Source organism: Panulirus ornatus, chromosome 25 (genome assembly GCF_036320965.1).
Source record: "Panulirus ornatus isolate Po-2019 chromosome 25, ASM3632096v1, whole genome shotgun sequence".
Taxonomy (NCBI): Eukaryota; Metazoa; Arthropoda; class Malacostraca; order Decapoda; family Palinuridae; genus Panulirus; species Panulirus ornatus.
Genome location: NC_092248.1, coordinates 23,359,248 through 23,379,508, shown reverse-complemented (window position 1 = coordinate 23,379,508; position 20,261 = coordinate 23,359,248). Strand labels below are relative to the sequence as shown.

Genomic DNA, 20,261 nt, shown 5'->3' with positions numbered 1-20,261 from the left:
GTTGGGCCATTTCTTTCGTCTGTTTCCTTGCGCTACCTCGCAAACGCGGGAGACAGCGACAAAGCAAAAAAAAAAGAATATATATATATATATATATATATATATATATATATATATATATATATATATATATATATATATATATATATATGTGAAAAAAGGAGAGATAGGTAGTATGTTTGAGGAAAGGAACCTGGATGTTTTGGCTCTGAGTGAAACGAAGCTCAAGGGTAAAGGGGAAGAGTGGTTTGGAAATGTCTGGGGAGTGAAGTCAGGGGTTAGTGAGAGGACAAGAGCAAGGGAAGGAGTAGCAATACTCCTGAAACAGGAGTTGTGGGAGTATGTGATAGAATGTAAGAAAGTAAATTCTCGATTAATATGGGTAAAATTGAAAGTTGATGGAGAGAGGTGGGTGATTATTGGTGCATATGCACCTGGGCATGAGAAGAAAGATCATGAGAGGCAAGTGTTTTGGGAGCAGCTAAATGAGTGTGTTAGCGGTTTTGATGCACGAGACCGGGTTATAGTGATGGGTGATTTGAATGCAAAGGTGAGTAATGTGGCAGTTGAGGGAATAATTGGTATGCATGGGGTGTTCAGTGTTGTAAATGGAAATGGTGAAGAGCTTGTAGATTTATGTGCTGAAAAAGGACTGATGATTGGGAATACCTGGTTTAAAAAGCGAGATATACATAAGTATACTTATGTAAGTAGGAGAGATGGCCAGAGAGCGTTATTGGATTACGTGTTAATTGACAGGCGTGCGAAAGAGAGACTTTTGGATGTCAATGTGCTGAGAGGTGCAACTGGAGGGATGTCTGATCATTATCTTGTGGAGGCTAAGGTGAAGATTAGTATGGGTTTTCAGAAAAGAAGAGTGAATGTTGGGGTGAAGAAGGTGGTGAGAGTAAGTGAGCTTGGGAAGGAGACCTGTGTGAAGAAGTATCAGGAGAGACTGTGTACAGAATGGAAAAAGGTGAGAACAATGGAAGTAAGGGGAGTGGGGGAGGAATGGGATGTATTTAGGGAATCAGTGATGGATTGCGCAAAAGATGCTTGTGGCATGAGAAGAGTGGGAGGTGGGCTGTTTAGAAAGGGTAGTGAGTGGTGGGATGAAGAAGTAAGAGTATTAGTGAAAGAGAAGAGAGAGGCATTTGGACGATTTTTGCAGGGAAAAAATGCAATTGAGTGGGAGAAGTATAAAAGAATGAGACAGGAGGTCAAGAGAAAGGTGCAAGAGGTGAAAAAAAAGGGCAAATGAGAGTTGGGGTGAGAGACTATCAGTAAATTTTAGGGAGAATAAAAAGATGTTCTGGAAGGAGGTAAATAGGGTGCGTAAGACAAGGGAGCAAATGGGAACTTCAGTGAAGGGCGTAAATGGGGAGGTGATAACAAGTAGTGGTGATGTGAGAAGGAGATGGAATGAGTATTTTGAAGGTTTGTTGAATGTGTCTGATGATAGAGTGGCAGATATAGGGTGTTTGGGTCGAGGTGGTGTGCAAAGTGAGAGGGTTAGGGAAAATGATTTGGTAAACAGAGAAGAGGTAGTAAAAGCTTTGCGGAAGATGAAAGCCGGCAAGGCAGCAGGTTTGGATGGTATTGCAGTGGAATTTATTAAAAAAGGGGGTGACTGTATTGTTGACTGGTTGGTAAGGTTATTTAATGTATGTATGACTCATGGTGAGGTGCCTGAGGATTGGCGGAATGCGTGCATAGTGCCATTGTACAAAGGCAAAGGGGATAAGAGTGAGTGCTCAAATTACAGAGGTATAAGTTTGTTGAGTATTCCTGGTAAATTATATGGGAGGGTATTGATTGAGAGGGTGAAGGCATGTACAGAGCATCAGATTGGGGAAGAGCAGTGTGGTTTCAGAAGTGGTAGAGGATGTGTGGATCAGGTGTTTGCTTTGAAGAATGTATGTGAGAAATACTTAGAAAAGCAAATGGATTTGTATGTAGCATTTATGGATCTGGAGAAGGCATATGATAGAGTTGATAGAGATGCTCTGTGGAAGGTATTAAGAATATATGGTGTGGGAGGCAAGTTGTTAGAAGCAGTGAAAAGTTTTTATCGAGGATGTAAGGCATGTGTACGTGTAGGAAGAGAGGAAAGTGATTGGTTCTCAGTGAATGTAGGTTTGCGGCAGGGGTGTGTGATGTCTCCATGGTTGTTTAATTTGTTTATGGATGGGGTTGTTAGGGAGGTAAATGCAAGAGTCTTGGAAAGAGGGGCAAGTATGAAGTCTGTTGGGGATGAGAGAGCTTGGGAAGTGAGTCAGTTGTTGTTCGCTGATGATACAGCGCTGGTGGCGGATTCATGTGAGAAACTGCAGAAGCTGGTGACGGAGTTTGGTAAAGTGTGTGGAAGAAGAAAGTTAAGAGTAAATGTGAATAAGAGCAAGGTTATTAGGTACAGTAGGGTTGAGGGTCAAGTCAATTGGGAGGTGAGTTTGAATGGAGAAAAACTGGATGAAGTAAAGTGTTTTAGATATCTGGGAGTGGATCTGGCAGCGGATGGAACCATGGAAGGCGGAAGTGAATCATAGGGTGGGGTAGGGGGCGAAAATCCTGGTAGCCTTAAAGAATGTGTGGAAGTCGAGAACATTATGTCGGAAAGCAAAAATGGGTATGTTTGAAGGAATAGTAGTTCCAACAATGTTGTATGGTTGCGAGGCGTGGACTGTGGATAGAGTTGTGCGCAGGAGGATGGATGTGCTGGAAATGAGATGTTTGAGGACAATGTGTGGTGTGAGGTGGTTTGATCGAGTAAGTAACGTAAGGGTAAGAGAGATGTGTGGAAATAAAAAGAGCGTGGTTGAGAGAGCAGAAGAGGGTGTTTTGAAATGGTTTGGGCACATGGAGAGAATGAGTGAGGAAAGATTGACCAAGAGGATATATGTGTTGGAGGTGGAGGGAACGAGGAGAAGAGGGAGACCAAATTGGAGGTGGAAAGATGGAGTGAAAAGGATTTTGTGTGATCGGGGCCTGAACATGCAGGAGGGTGAAAGGAGGGCAAGGAATAGAGTGAATTGGAGCGATGTGGTATACAGGGCTTGACGTGCTGTCAGTGGATTGAATCAAGGCATGTGAAGCGTCCGGGGTAAACCATGGAAAGCTGTGTAGGTATGTATATTTCCGTGTGTGGACGTGTGTATGTACATGTGTATGGGGTGGGGTTGGGCCATTTCTTTCGTCTGTTTCCTTGCGCTACCTCGCAAACGCGGGAGACAGCGACAAAGTATAAAAAAAAAAAAAAAATATATATATATATATATATATATATATATATATATATATATATATATATATATATATATATATATATATATAGAAATGGTGAAGAGCTTGTAGATTTATGTGCTGAAAAAGGACTGGTGATTGGGAATACCTGGTTTAAAAAGCGAGATATACATAAGTATAGGTATGTAAGTGGAAGAGATGGCCAGAGAGCGTTATTGGATTATGTGTTAATTGACAGACGCGCGAAAGCGAGACTTTTGGATGTTAATGTGCTGAGAGATGCAACTGGAGGGATGTCTGATCATTATCTTGTGGAGGCTAAGGTGAAGATTTGTATGGGTTTTCAGAAAAGAAGAGTGAATGTTGGGGTGAAGAGGGTGGTGAGAGTAAGTGAGCTTGGGAAGCAGACTTGTGTGAGGAAGTACCAGGAGAGACTGAGTACAGAATGGAAAAAGGTGAGAACAATGGAAGTAAGGGGAGTGGGGGAGGAATGGGATGTATTTAGGGAATCAGTGATGCCTTGCGCAAAAGATGCTTGTGGCATGAGAAGCGTGGGAGGTGGGATGATTAGAAAGGGTAGTGAGTGGTGGGATGAAGAAGTAAGATTATTAGTGAAAGAGAAGAGAGAGGCATTGGGATGATTTTTGCAGGGAAAAATTGCAGTTGAATGGGAGATGTATAAAAGAAAGAGACAGGAGGTCAAGAGAAAGGTGCAAGAGGTGAAAAAGAGGGCAAATGAGAGTTGGGGTGAGAGAGTATCATTAAATTTTAGGGAGAATAAAAAGATGTTCTGGAAGGAGGTAAATATAGTGCGTATGACAAGGGAGCAAATGGGAACTTCAGTGAAGGGCGCTAATGGGGAGGTGATAACAAGTAGTGGTGATGTGAGAATGGAGTGAGTATTTTGAAGGTTTGTTGAATGTGTTTGATGATAGAGTGGCAGATATAGGGTGTTTTGGTCGAGGTGGTGTGCGAAGTGAGAGGGTTAGGGAAAATGATTTGGTAAACAGAGAAGAGGTAGTAAAAGCTTTGCGGAAGACGAAAGCCGGCAAGGCAGCGGGTTTGTATGGTATTGCAGTGGAATTTATTAAAAAAGGGGGTGACTGTATTGTTGACTGGTTGGTAAGGTTATTTAATGTATGTATGACTCATGGTGAGGTGCCTGAGGATTGGCGGAATGCTTGCATAGTGCCATTGTACAAAGGCAAAGGGGATACGAGTGAGTGCTCAAATTACAGAGGTATAAGTTTGTTGAGTATTCCTGCTAAATTATACGGGAGGGTATTGATTGAGAGGGTGAAGGCATGTACAGAGCATCAGACTGGGGAAGAGCAGTGTGGTTTCTGAAGTGGTAGAGGATGTGTGGGTCAGGTGTTTGCTTTGAAGAATGTATGTGAGAAATACTTAGAAAAGCAAATGGATTTGTATGTAGCATTTATGGATCTGGAGAAGGCATATGATAGAGTTGATAGAGATGCTTTTGTGGAAGGTATTAAGAATATATGGTGTGGGAGGCAAGTTGTTAGAAGCAGTGAAAAGTTTTTATCGAGGACGTAAGGCATGTGTACGTGTAGGAAGAGAGGAAAGTGATTGATTCTCAGTGAATGTAGGTTTGCGGCAGGGGTGTGTGATGTCTCCATGGTTGTTTAATTTGTTTATGGATGGGGTTATTAGGGAGGTGAATGCAAGAGTTTTGGAAAGAGGGGCAAGTATGAAGTCTGTTGTGGATGAGAGAGCTTGGGAAGTGAGTCAGTTGTTGTTCGCTGATGATACAGCGCTGGTGGCTGATTCATGTGAGAAACTGCAGAAGCTGGTGACTGAGTTTGGTAAAGTGTGTGAAAGAAGAAAGTTAAGAGTAAATGTGAATAAGAGCAAGGTTATTAGGCACAGTAGGGTTGTGGGTCAAGTCAATTGGGAGGTAAGTTTGAATGGAGAAAAACTGGATGAAGTAAAGTGTTTTAGATATCTGGGAGTGGATCTGGCAGCGGATGGAACCATGGAAGGCGGAAGTGAATCATAGGGTGGGGGAGGGGGCGAAAATCCTGGTAGCCTTGAAGAATGTGTGGAAGTCGAGAACATTATCTCGGAAAGCAAAAATGGGTATGTTTGAAGGAATAGTGGTTCCAACAATGTTGTATGGTTGCGAGGCGTGGGCTATGGATAGAGTTGTGCGCAGGAGGGTGGATGTGCTGGAAATGAGATGTTTGAGGACAATGTGTGGTGTGAGGTGGTTTAATCGAGTAAGTAATGTTAGGGTAAGAGAGATGTGTGGAAATAAAAAGAGCGCGGTTGAGAGAGCAGAAGAGGGTGTTCTGAAATGGTTTGGGCACATGGAGAGAATGAGTGAGGAAAGATTGACCAAGAGGATATATATGTCGGAGGTGTAGGGAACGAGGAGAAGTGGGAGACCAAATTGGAGGTGGAAAGATGGGATGAAAAAGATTTTGAGTTATCAGGGGCCTGAACATGCAGGAGGGTGAAAGGCGGGCAAGGAATAGAGTGAATTGGATCGATGTGGTATACCGGGGTTGACGTGCTGTCAATGGATTGAATCAGGGCATGTGAAGCGTCTGGGGTAAACCATGGAAAGTTGTGTGGGGCCTATTGCATTATTGCATGACAGATAGAGACTGAGTGTGAACGAATGGGGCCTTTGTTGTCTTTTCCTAGCGCTACCTCGCACACATGATGGGGGAGGGGGATGGTATTCCATGTGTGGCGAGGTGGCGATGGGAATGAATAAAGGCAGACAGTGTGAGTTGTGTGCATGGGTATATAGGTATGTGTCTGTGTGTGTATATATATGTGTATATTGAGATGTATAGGTATGTATATTTGCGTGTGTGGACGTGTATGTATATACATGTGTATGGGGGTGGGTTAGGCCATTTCTTTCGTCTGTTTCCTTGCGCTACCTCGCAAACGCGGGAGACAGCGACAAAGCAAGATAAAAATATATATATATATATATATATATATATATATATATATATATATATATATATATATATATATATATATATATATATATATATATATATATATATATATATTTTCCCTGGGGATGGGGAGAAAGAATACCTCCCACGTATTCCCTGCGTGTCGTAGAAGGCGACTAAAAGGGAAGGGAGCGGGGGGCTGGAAATCCTCCCCTCTCGTTTTTTTTTTTTTTTTTTTTTTTTTTTTTAATTTTCCAAAAGAAGGAACAGAGAAGAGGTCCAGGTGAGGATATTCCCTCAAAGGCCCAGTCCTCTGTTCTTAACGCTACCTCGCTATCGCGGGAAATAGCGAATAGTATGAAAAAAAAAAAAAAATATATATATATATATATATATATATATATATATATATATATATATATATACATATATATCATTTTTATTTTTTTATTACTTTGCTTTGTCGCTGTCTCCCGCGTTTGCGAGGTAGCGCAGGGAAACAGACGAAAGAATGGCCCAACCCACCCACATACACTTGTATATACATACACGCCCACACACGCATATATACATACTTCTACATCTCAATGTGTACATATATATGTACACACAGACATTACATATATACACAAGTACATAATTCATACTGTCTGCCTTTATTCATTCCCATCGCCACCCCGCCATACATGGAATAACAACCCCATCCCCCCTCATGTGTGCGACGTAGCGCTAGGAAAAGACAAGAAAAGCCCCATTCGTTCACACTCATTCTCCAGCTGTCATGTAATAATGCACCGATATCACAGCTCCCTTTCCACATCCAGGCCCCACAGGACTTTCCATGGTTTACCCCAGACGCTTCACATGCCCTTGTTCAATCCATTGACAGCACGTCGACCCGGTATACCACATCGTTCCAATTCACTCTACTCCTTGCACGCCTTTCACCCTCCTGCATGTTCAGGCCCCGATCACTCAAAATCTTTTTCACTCCATCTTTCCACCTCCAATTTCGTTTCCCGCTTCTCCTCGTTCCCTCCACCTGTGACACATATATCCTCTTGGTCAATCGTTCCTCACTCATTCTCTTCATCTGACCAAACCATTTCAAAACACCCTCTTCTGCTCTTTCAACCTCACTCTTTTTATTACCACACATCTCTCTTACCCTATTGTTACTTACTCGATCAAACCACCTCATACCACATATTGTCCTCAAACATCTCATTTCCAGCACATCCACCCGCCTGCGCACAACTCTATCCATAGCCCACGCCTCGCAACGATTCAACATTCTTTGAACCACTATTCCTTCAAATATACCCATTTTTGCTTTCCGAGATAATGTTCTCGACTTCCACACATTCGTCAAGGCTCCCAGAATTTTCACCCCCTCCCCCACCCTATGATTCACTTCCGCTTCCATGGTTCCATCCGCTGCCAAATCCACTCCCATGTATCTAAAACACTACACTTCCTCCAGTTTTTCTCCATTCAAACTTACCTCTCAATTGACTTGACCCTCAACCCTACTGTACCTAATAACCTTGCTCTTATTGACATTCACTCTCAACTTTCTTCTTTCACACACTACACAAAAAACTGTCACCATGAATCAGCCACCAGCGCTGTATCATCAGCGAACAACAACTGACTCACTTCCCAAGCTTTCTCATCCACAACAGACTGCATACTAGCCCCTCTTTCCAAAACTCTTGCATTCACCTCCCTAACAACCCTATCCATAAACAAATTAAACAACCATGGAAACATCACACACCCCTGCCGCAAACCTACCTTCACTGGGAACCAATCACTTTCCTCTCTTCCTACATGTACACATGCCTTACATCCCTGATAAAAACTGTTCAATGCTTCTATCAACTTGCATCGCACACCATATATTCTTAATACCTTCCACAGAGTATCTCTATCAACTGTATCATATGCCTTCTGTAGATCCGTAAATTCTACATACAAATTCATTTGCTTTTTTAAGTATTTCTCACATACATTCCTGAAAGCAAACACCTGATCCTCACATCCTCTACCACTTTTGAAACCACACTGCTCTTCCCCAATCTGATGCTTTGTACATCCTTTCACCCTCCCATGTAATTTCCTAGGAATACTCAACACACTTATACCTCTGTAATTTGAGCACTCACCTTTATCCCCTTTGCCTTTGTACAATGGCACTATGCATCCATTCCGACAATCCTCAGGCACCTCACCATGAGTCATACATACATTAAATATCCTTACCAACCAGTCAACAACATAGTCACCCACTTTTTTAATGAATTCCACTGCAATACCATCCAAACCCGCTGCCTTGCCGGCTTCTCTCTTCCGCAAAGCTTTTACTACCTTTCTCTGTTTACCAAATCATTCTCCCTAACCCTCTCATTTCGCACACCACCTCAACCAAGACACCCTATATCTGCCACTCTGTCATCTAACACAGTCAACAAACCTATCAAAATACTCACTCCATCTCCTCACATCACTACTTGTTATTAACTCCCCGCTAGCCCTGTTCACTGATGTTCCCATATGTTCTCTTGTCTTACGCACTTTATTTACCTATTTCCAAAACATCTTTTTATTCTCCCTAAAATCTAATGATGCACTCTCACCCCAACTCTCATTTGCTCTCTTTTTACCTCTTGTACCTCCCTCTTGACCTCCTGCCTCTTTCTATTATACATCCCACTCATGTGCACTATTTCCCTGCAAAACTCGTCCAAATGCCTCTCTCTTCTCTTTCACGAATAATCTCACTTCTTCATCCCACCACTCACTACCCTTTCTAATCAGCCCACCTCCCACGCTTCTCATGCCACAAGCATCTTATGCGCAAGCCATCACTGCTTCCCTAAATATATTCCATTCCTCCCCAACTCCCCTTACGTCCTTTGCTCTCACCTTTTTCCTTTCTGCATTCAGTCTCTCCTGGTACTTCCTCACACAAATCTCCCTCCAAGGTCACTTACTCTCACCGCTGTCTTCACCCCAAAATTTTCTCTTCTTCCCTGAAAACCTCTACATATCTTTACCTTCGCCTCCATAAAATGATGATCAGACATCCCTCTAGTTGCACCTCTCAGCGCATTAACGTCCAAAAGTCTCTCGTTCGCACGTCTATCAATTAATACGTAATCCAATAACGCTCTCTGGCCATCTCTCCTACTTACATGCATATACTTATGTATATCTCTCTTTTTGAACCAGGTATTCCCAATCACCAGTCCTTTTTCAGCACACAAATCTACAAGTTCCTGACCATTTCCATTTACAACACTGAACACCCCATGTACACCAATCATTCCCTCAACTGCCACATTACTCACCTTTGCATTCAAATCACTCATCACTATAAACCGGTCTCGTGCATCAAAGCTGCTATCACATTCACTCAGCTGCTCCCAAAACACTTGCCTCTCATGATCTTCCTTCTCATGCCCAGGTGCATAGACACCATTATTCACCCATCTCTCTCCATCCACTTTCAGTTTTACCTATATCAATCTAGAGTATACTTTCTTACACTCTATCACATATTCTCACAACTGCTTCAGGAGTAGTGCTACTCCTTCCTTTGCCCTAGTTCTCTCACCAACCCCTAACTTTACTCCTAAGACATTTCCAAACCACTCTTCCCCTTTACCTTTGAGCTTCGTTTCACCCAGAGTCAAAACATCCAGGTTCCTTTTCTCATACTACATATCTCTCCTCTTTTCTCATCTTGGCTACATCCACACACATCTAGACAGCCCAATCTGAGCCTTCCAGGAGGATGAGCACTCCCCGCATGACTCCTTCTCTTTTAGGAAGTCACAATGCATGAAGGTGAGGGTTTCTATCCCCCCGCTCCCGTCCCCTTTAGTCGCCTTCTCCGACACGCGGGGAATGCGTGGGAAGTATCCTTTCTCCCGTATCCCCAGGGATACATTTCAAACTATACATACACAGACATTTCAAACTATACATACACAGACATTTACATATATACACATGTAAATATTCATACTTGCTGACTTCATCCTTTCCTGTCGCCACCCCGCCACACATGAAATAGCATCCTCCAACCCCCCCCCCCCCCATCCCTTCCCTTCCAGCGAGGTAGCGCCAGGAAAAAAGACAAAACAGGACACATTCGTTCACGCTCAGTCTCTAGCTGTCATGTAATAATGCACCGATACACCGATACCACAGCTCCCTTTCCACATCCAGGCCCCACAGACCTTTCCATGTTTTACCCTAAACGCTTCACATGTCTTGGTTCAATCCATTGACAGCACGTCGACCACGTTTTACCACATCTTTCCAATTATCTCTATTCCTTGCACACCTCTCACCCTCCTGTATGTTCAGACCCCGATCGCTCAAAATTTTTCTCACTTCCCCAGAAGTGGCTAAGTCGTTCTCGCGTTAGTGCTGAGGTGGTGGGTAGGTACGTCATTTTGACTGCTGAGGTGGAAAGGTCACTCTACCATGACTGCTGAGACAAGTTAGACACTCTTATGTTATGATAACCTCACCCGCTGCGTCAGACGTCACTTATATTTTATGTCCACCATGTTAACCTCACCAGCTGCGTCAAGCGTCTCTCTCATGTTATGTTCACCTCGCCAGCTGTGTCAGGCGTCTAGGTGCGTGACGGTGGTGGTGGTGGTGAGTGACGACCCAGCCTTCCTGGCCACCTTCGCCCAGTTCTCCCTCAAGGGCCGCCTCCTGGGATCGTCGACCAGGCTCCTGGTCGTGACCCGCCTGCCGCTCATACAGCTGGAAGACCTGCTGAGCAGCTACTGGACCTTCTCCATGATGAACGCTATGTTCCTCAACATGAACGATGCTACAGCTTGCTCAAGGTACTCTGGAATGATCATCTACATTGATACTTTTTGTACCTTTGCCAGAGAGCTAGCCAACTAGTTATATAAACACTGTATGATTCATTATCAGCCAACTAGTTATATAAACACTATGATTCATCATCAGCCAGCTAGTTATATAAACACTGTATGATTCATCATCAGCCAGCTAGTTATATAAACACTGCTTCTGTATGATTCATCCTCAGCCAACTAGTTATATAAACACTGCTTCTGTATGATTCATCGTCCAAACAGTCACGGCAGATGGTCACTGTCATATTCGTTCTCAAAGTTCACACCACCAGATGTCTTTACTCCTGCACTAGTAAAAACCGTGCCTTCCTCTATATCTTTGGCGTACTGCCTTCCAACTATTACACTTCTTCTTCATGTACAAGTAGAAATAACATCATCACTCTGTATGACGTATTAGGCAATATTCTGGTAACTATGTTGAGGAAGTTATCAGTACATGTAGAAACTTTTCCACGTCAGCTGAAGGTTTAGTAAAGTCAACACTGCACGTACACTCTGCTCGTACGCTCTGCACGTACACTCTGCACGTACGCTCTGCACGTACACTCTTCACCTACATACGCTCAGCACTTGCGCACACTTGGCACGTACGTACGCTCAGCACGTACAATCTGCACGTAAGCACGCTCTGCAAGTACGTGCACTCTGCACTTAGGTACACTCTGGATGTACGTACACTCTGCACGTACGTACACTCGGCACTTACGTACACTCTACACGAACGTACGCTCTGCACGTACATACACTCTACACGTAGGTGCAGTCTGCACGTACGTACGCTCTGCACGTACGTACAGTCTGCAGGTACATACACTTTCCATGTACGTACACCTTGCACGTGCGTACGCTCTGCACTTACGTAAACTCTGCACGTGTGTACACTCTGCACGTATGTACACTCTGCATGTACGCACACTCTGCACGTACATACGCTCTGCACGTACATACGCTCTGCACGTACGTACATACTGCACTTACGTACAATTTCCATATACGTACACTCTGCACGTATTTACGCTCTGCACGTACATACACTATGCTCGTATGTACGCTCTGGACGTACGTACACTCTGCACGTAGGTGCACTCTGCACGTACGTACACTCTGCACGTACGTACACTCTGCACGTACGTACACTTTCCTTGTACGTACACTCTGCACGTACGTACATTCTGCGCGTACATACGCTCTGCACGTACGTACACTCTTCACGTATGTACGCTCTGCACGTACGTACACTCTGCACGAACGTACACTTTCCATGTACGTACATTCTGCACGTACGTACGCTCTGCACGTAGGTACATTCTGCAAGTACGTACACTCTACACGTAAGTACACTCTGAACGTACGTACACTTTGCACGTACGTGCGCTTTGCACTTGCGTAAACTCTTAACGTATGTGCATTCTGCACGTACGTACACTTTCCATGTACATAAACTCTGCATGCACATACACTCTGCACGCACGTACACTTTACACGTACGTGCGTTCAGCACTTTCGTAAACTCTGCATGTATGTACACTCTGCACATACGTACAATCCGTACGTACGTACACTTTCCATATACGTACACTCTGCATGTACGTACGCTCTGCACGTACGTACACCCTGCACGTACCTACACTCTGCAAGTACGTACACCCTGCGCGTACACTCTGCAAGTACGTACATTCTGCACGTAATACACTGCACGTACACTCTGCACGTACGTACACTGTGCACGTACGTAAACTCTGCACATACGTATGCTGTGCACGTACGTACACTCTACACGTACGTTCGCCCAGCACGTACACTCTTCACGTGCCTACGCTCTGCACGTACGTAAGCTCTGCACGAACACTCTGCAAGTACGTACACTCTGAAAATACACTCTGCACGTACGTACACTCTGCACGTACCTACACTCTGCACGTACGTACACTCTGCACGTACGTACGCTTTGCACGTACACTCTACAAGTACGTATACTCTGCACGTAATTCACTGCACGTACACTCTGCACGTACGTACACTTTCTATGAACGCACACTCTGCACGAATGTAGGCTCTGCACGTAGGTACACTCTGCACGTACGTACACTCTGCACGTACGTACACTCTGCACTTACGTACACTCTGCAAGTACTAAGTTCTGCACGTAAGTACGCTCTGTACTTACGTACGATTTGGACGTACGTGCGCTCTGCACGTACACCTCGCACGTACACTCTACACGTACATACACTCGGCACGTACGTACGCTACGCACGTACGTACACTCTGCACGTACATTCTACACGTACGTACGCTCTGCACGTACACCCCTGCACGTACGTAAGCTCTGCACGTACACTCTGCACGTACGTACGCTCTGCACGTAGGTGCACTCTGCACGTACAATCTCTCTCTTTCTCAAAACATCTAGTATTGCGCGGAGGTTCAGACATCATGCCCATGTCGGTCACTGTGTCTGTATAGATCCGTTCATAAGAAATGCCAACACTCGCGAAAGAATGCAAAATGTCTCCTTCTTCACTATCACTCACTATCATGTTCACCCTGAACGGAGGCAACTCCTAACTCATCTTCTCTAAACCATTGTTAGATACATCTTCACGTCCCACACCAATCATTATAAACCTGGACATGAATAAATACATTCATTATCTTCACTATCTATTAATTCTTCACTTCGTCACTGCTGTTATGGAGTCCACTCGAATTTGTACAGCGACAAGTCTTTAAACAACCGATACTTCCCATTTTCTCCGACTTTATTGAAACGTATAATCTTGACCCTTGGACAGGACACTTTACAAAACTGATCAAAGGCTATCACCCTCGCCACCATACGCCCTTATAGTGACCCCTGGGGTGGGTCAGGTGATAAAACTCAAAACATAATGAACATACGTCTGACCTGACCATCGTGGGTCAGGTCATATTGTTCTTAACCCTGTTTTATGAGAAATGTGTTGATTGCAGGATTTAAGAAGAAAACAAATGAAAAAAAGAACTCAAAGAAAACAGAAAAAACGTGAAAGAAAGATTGATATTGTCTCCAACAGAATGAAACATGAGAGCAAAGATTATAATTGTCTCCAACAGAATGAGACATGAGAACAAGCTTTTGTTTTAAATTGAGTCGTCCTGTCCAGCAGGTGGACGGTGTACGTGCACATGCCTTACTCCCGCCTCGGAGCCCAGATGGTGCGCGTCGCCTCGTGGGAGACTGGTGCTGGATTACGACTGCACACTCAACTGAAGCTCTTCCCGAACAAGTTTCTCAAGTATGTAATGTAGGAAACATAGTATATATGTTTCCTTGAGCGTTGATCGGTGCTACGACCTACTCATAGAAAGTCTGATTTATATTTTCATCTTTGAAAGGATCTAATAGTCTGTTCCTGTTTCCATTCCTATATACTGTATTCTTCTTTTGTATGGATATAACCAACGTGTTAGGTTGTTATATATACATTAAGTGGGTGTGATTTTTGCAGGGAAAAAGTGCAAATGACTGGGAGATGTATGAAAGAAAGAGGCAGGAGGTCAAGAGAAAGATGCAAGGGGTGAAGAAGAGTGCAAATGAGAGTTGGGGTGAGAGAGTATCATCAAATTTTGGGGAGAATAAAAAGATGTTTTAGAAGGAGGTAAATAAAGTGCGTAAGACAAGAGAACACATGGGATCATCGGTGAAGGAGGCTAAACGGGAGGTAATGACAAATAGTGGTGATGTGAAAAGGAAATGGAGGGATTATTTTGAAGGTTTGTTGAATGTGTTACATGATAGAGTGGCAGATATAGGATGTTTTGGTCGAGGTGGTGTGCGAAGTGAGAGGGTCAGGGAGAATAGTTTGGTAAACGGAGAAGAGGTAGTGAAAGCCATGCGGAGGATGAAAGCCGGCAAGGCGGCGGGTTTGCATGTTATTGCAGCGGTATTTATTGAAAACGGGGGTGACTATGTTGTTAACTGGTTAGTGAGGATATTTCATATATGTATGGCTCATGGTGAAGTGCCCGAGGATTGGCAGAGTGCATGTATAGTGCCATTGTATAAAGGCAAAGGGGATAAAGGTGAGTGTTCAAATTACAAAGGTATAAGTTTGTTTAGTATTCCTAAGAGATTGTATGGGAGGTTATTGATTGAGAGGATGAAGACATGTACAGAACATCAGATTGGGGAAGAGCAGTGTGGTTTCAGAAGTGGTAGAGGAAGTATGGATCAGGTGTTTGTTCTGAAGGGAGTGTTTGAGAAATACTTAGAAAAGCAAATGGATTTGTATGTTGCATTTGTGGATCTAGAGAAGGCATATGATAGAGTTGATAGAGATGCTCTGTGGAAGGTATTAAGAGCATACGGTGTGGGAGGCAAGTTGCTGGAAGCAATGAAAAGTTTTTATCGACTACTTAAGGCATGTGTACGAGTAGGAAGAGAGGAAAGTGATTGGTTCTCAGTGAACGTTGGTTTGCGGCAGGGGTGCGTGATATCTCAATGGTTGTTTAATTTGTTTATGGATGGGGTTGCTAGGGAAGTGAATGAAAGAGGTTTTTTTTTGGAGAAAGGGGCAAGTATGCAGTCTGTTGTGGATGAGAGATTTGGGGAAGTGAGTCAGTTCTTGTTCGGTGATGGTACAGCGCTGGTGGCTGATTCGAGTGAGAAAATGCAGAAGCTGTGACTGAGTTTGGTAAAGTGTGTGAAAGAAGTAAGCTGAGAGTGAATGTGAATAAGAGCAAGGTTCTCAGGTTGAGGAACAAGTCAGCTGGGAGGCAAGTTTGAATGGAGAGTGACTGGAGGAAGTGAAGTGTTTGAGATATCTGGGAGTGGATTTGACAGCGGATGGAACCATGGAAGCGGAAGTGGGTCACAGGATGGGGGGAGGGGGCGAAGGTTCCGGGAGCGTTTAAGAATATGTGGAGGGCGAGAGCTTTATTTCGGAAAGCAAAAATGGGTATGTTTGAAGGAAAAGTGGTTCCAACAATGTCATATGGTTGCGAGGCGTGGGCTATAGAGAGGGTTGTTCGGAGGTGGGTGGATGTGCTGGAAAAGAGATATTTGAGGACAATATGCGGTGTGAGGTGGTTTGATCGAGTAAATAATGAAAGGGTAAGAAATATGGGTGGTAGCAAAAAGAGTGTGGTTGAGAGAGCACAAAAGGGTGTGTTGAATTGATTTGGTCACGTGGAGAAAATGAGTGAGGAAAGATTGACAAAAAGGATATATGTGTCAGAGGTGGAGGGAACGACAAATGAGAGATGAAATTGGAGGTGGAAAGATGGAGAGAAAAAGATTTTGAGCGATCGGGGCCTAAAAATGCAGGAGGGTGAAAGGCGTACGAGGAATAAAGTGAATTGGAACGATGTGGTATACGTGCTGTCAATGGATTGAGCCAGGGCATGTGAAGCGTTTGGGGTAAACCATGGAAAGTTTTGTGGGGCCTGGATGTAGAAAGGGAGCTGTGGTTTCGGTGCATTATACATAACGGCTAGAGACTGAGTGTGAACGAGTGTGGCCTTTGTTGTCTCTTCCTAGCGCTACCGCGCAAGAGTGCGGGGGAAACGGGGTGTCATTGGATGTTGGCGGGGTTGCGACGAGAAAGAATAAAGGCAACAAGTGAGAATTATGCACATCTGTATGTATGTATATGTCTCTGTATGTATATATATATATATATATATATACGTTGAAATGTATATGTATATGTACGTGTGTGGACGTGTATGTGTATACATGTGTATGTGGGTGGGTTGGGCCATTATTTCGTCTGGTTGCATGAGCTACCTCGCTAACGCGGAAGACAGCGACATAGTATGATAAATATATATATATATATATATATATATATATATATATATATATATATATATATATATATATATATATATATATATATATATATATATATATATATATATATAAATGTGAATAAGAGCAAGGTTCTTAGGTACAATAGGGTTGAGGGTGAAGTTAATTGGGAGGTAAGTTTGAATGGAGAAAAACTGGAGGAAGTAAAGTGTTTTAGATATCTGGGAGTGGATCTGGCAGCGGATGGAACCATGGAAGCGGAAGTGAATCATAATGGCTTTGTACAACATTAATAAAGATTTCCTGTCGGGTACTCAAAATGAACCCGGAGATACTTAAGAATGTTTAACCTTTTATTACCATTTATAACCAAAGAATCTATATGCTTTTTCCAGTTTAATCTTCGGTCAGAGTTTAATCCAAGAAAATCTTACGTTAGCGCAGAAGGGAATCGGGTTGTTGTCCAATTTTAGCTGCAAATTCGGGATCTTATTTTTATGGGTAAAAGCAACCGCGACACTTTTAGCTAGTGGAAACTTAAATCCCTACTGTAGCGCCCAACGTTGAACGGATTCAAGTGCAACTTGAACGAGCTCAACAGAAAACCACAAATTAGGCGAGGAGTGCCATATTGTACAATCGTCGCCATAAAGTGAGTATTTAAGATTTCGAGGGACGGAAGCTGGAGACAGAATATCGTTAATCGTAATAGTAAATAGTGTTGGGCTCAGAAGGCTGCCTTGCGGCACCCCATTTTCGTGGACAAATATGTCCGAGATTACGTTAGATGCAGCAATCTTGACAGCAAATGCTATGTCCAGTAAAACAGATTTAAACAAAAATAGGTAAAGAACCTCTTAAACCAATAGCCTAAAGTTTGCTCAAGATTCCGTTTCGCCATGTCATGTCAAAGGCTTTTTCCAATTCTAAGAAAACTTCAATTAAAAAATCTAACTTTATAAAAGTGTCTAAAATGTTAAGCTTTGGTGTATTAAGATAAATACCATAATTCGCTGACATCACAAATGATTCGGTGTTCAATGGACATATTCACTGCAGGAGCTTCTACATGTACTTTATAAGGATCAGACCTCATTGGTTAAGTGTTACAGATGAAACGTATGGTCTTTCATGTTATAATCTCCAGTACACCTGCAATATATCTCATTACCAGATATACTACAAGAAAAATAACTAAGACTCTATATCCGTAGCTTTTACGGCGCAACAGTGAACGTCACTGCCCTACCGTACGCACCACATTGGATGGAGTCTGTAGAACAGGCAGCTGACGGCACCCACAGAAAGAGATACTCTGGTACAGACTTTCTTCTCCTGACCACAGTAGCAGATACCCTCAATTTCACCTACAATGTCCTGCACTCTGAATCCTGGGACGCGGTAAGAATTACGCCGATTATATTTTTTTTTTTTATTATACTTTGTCGCTGTTTCCCGCGTTTGCGAGGTAGCGCAAGGAAACAGACGAAAGAAATGGCCCAAACCCCCCCCCCCCATACACATGTATATACATACGTCCACACACGCAAATATACATACCTATACATCTCAATGTACACATATATATACACACACAGACATATACATATATACACATGTACGTAATTCATACTGTCTGCCTTTATTTGTTCCCATCGCCACCTCGCCACACATGTAATAACAACCCCCTCCCCCCTCATGTGTGCGAGGTAGCGCTAGGAAAAGACACCAAAGGCCCCATTCGTTCACACTCAGTCTCTAGCTGTCATGTAATAATGCACCGAAACCACAGCTCCCTTTCCACATCCAGGCCCCAAACACTTTCCATGGTTTACCCCAGACGCTTCAATTGCCCTGGTTCAATCCATTGACAGCACGTCGACCCCGGTATACCACATCGTTCCAATTTACTCTATTCCTTGCACGCCTTTCACCCTCCTGCATGTTCAGGCCCCGATCACTCAAAATCTTTTTCACTCCATCTTTCCACCTCCAATTTGGTGTCCCACTTCTCCTCGTTCCCCCCACCTCCGACACATATATCCTCCTGGTCAATCTTTCCTCACTCATTCTCTCCATGTGACCAAACCATTTCAAAACACCCTCTTTTGCTCTCTCAACCACGCTCTTTTTATATCCACTCATCTCTCTTACCCTTACATTACTTACTCGATCAAACCACCTCACACCAGATATTGTCCTCTAACATCTCATTTCCAGCACATCCACCCTCCTGCGAACAACTCTATCCATAGCCCACGCCTCGCAACCATACAACATTGTTGGAACCACTATTCCTTCAAACATACCCATTTTTGCTTTCCGAGATAATGTTCTCGACTTCCAAACATTCTTCAAGGCTCCCAGAATTTTCGCCCCCTCCCCCACCCTATGATTCACTTCCGCTTCCATGGTTCCATCCGCTGCCAGATCCACTCCCAGATATCTAAAACACTCCAGCTTTTCTACATTCAAACTCACCTCCCAATTGACTTGACCTTCAACCCTACTGTACCTAATAATCTTGCTCTTATTCACATTCACTCTTAACTTTCTTCTTTCACACACTTTACCAAACTCAGTCACCAACTTCTGCAGTTTCTTACATGAATCAGGAACCAGCGCTGTATCATCAGCGAACAACAACTGACTCACTTCCCAAGCTCTCTCATCCACAACAGACTTTATACTTGCCCCTCTTTCCAAAACTCTTACATTCAACTCCCTAACAACCCAATCCATAAACAAATTAAACAACCATGGAGACATCACGCACCCCTGCCGCAAACATACATTCACTGAGAACCAATCACTTTCCTCTCTTCCTACACGTACACATGCCTTACATCCTCGATAAAAACTTTTCACTGCTTCTAACAACTTCCCTCCCACACCATATATTCTTAAGACCTTCCACAGAGCATCTCTATCAACTCTATCATATGCCTTCTCCAGATCCATAAATGCTACATACAAATCCATTTGTTTTTCTAAGTATTTCTCACATACATTCTTCAAAGCAAACACCTGATCCACACATCCTCTACCAACTCTGAAACCACACTGCTCTTCCCCAATCTGATGCTCTGTACATGCCTTCACCCTCTCAATCAATACCCTCCCATATATTTTACCAGGAATACTCAACAAGCTTATACCTCTGTAATTTGAGCACTCACTCTTATCCCCTTTGCCTTTGTACAATGGCACTATGCAAGCATTCCGCCAATCCTCAGGCACCTCACCATGAATTATACATACATTAAATAACCTTACCAACCAGTCAACAATACAGTCACCCCCTTTTTTAATAAATTCCACTGCAATACCATCCAAACCTGCTGCCTTGCCGGCTTTCATCTTCCGTACAGC

The 20,261-nt window shown here is 43.4% G+C and overlaps 1 protein-coding gene across 1 annotated transcript in view; it reads left to right on the top strand.

Moving 5' to 3' along the window:
* Window positions 1-20,261, top strand: part of LOC139757333 (ionotropic receptor 21a-like) — a 35,945-nt gene that overhangs the window by 11,495 nt on the left and 4,189 nt on the right. The window contains exons 4-7 of the mRNA XM_071677756.1: window positions 10,818-11,053; window positions 11,493-11,729; window positions 14,245-14,373; window positions 18,104-18,290. Coding sequence (XP_071533857.1) covers window positions 10,818-11,053; window positions 11,493-11,729; window positions 14,245-14,373; window positions 18,104-18,290 — 789 coding nt within the window. The remainder of the gene's footprint in view (window positions 1-10,817; window positions 11,054-11,492; window positions 11,730-14,244; window positions 14,374-18,103; window positions 18,291-20,261) is intronic.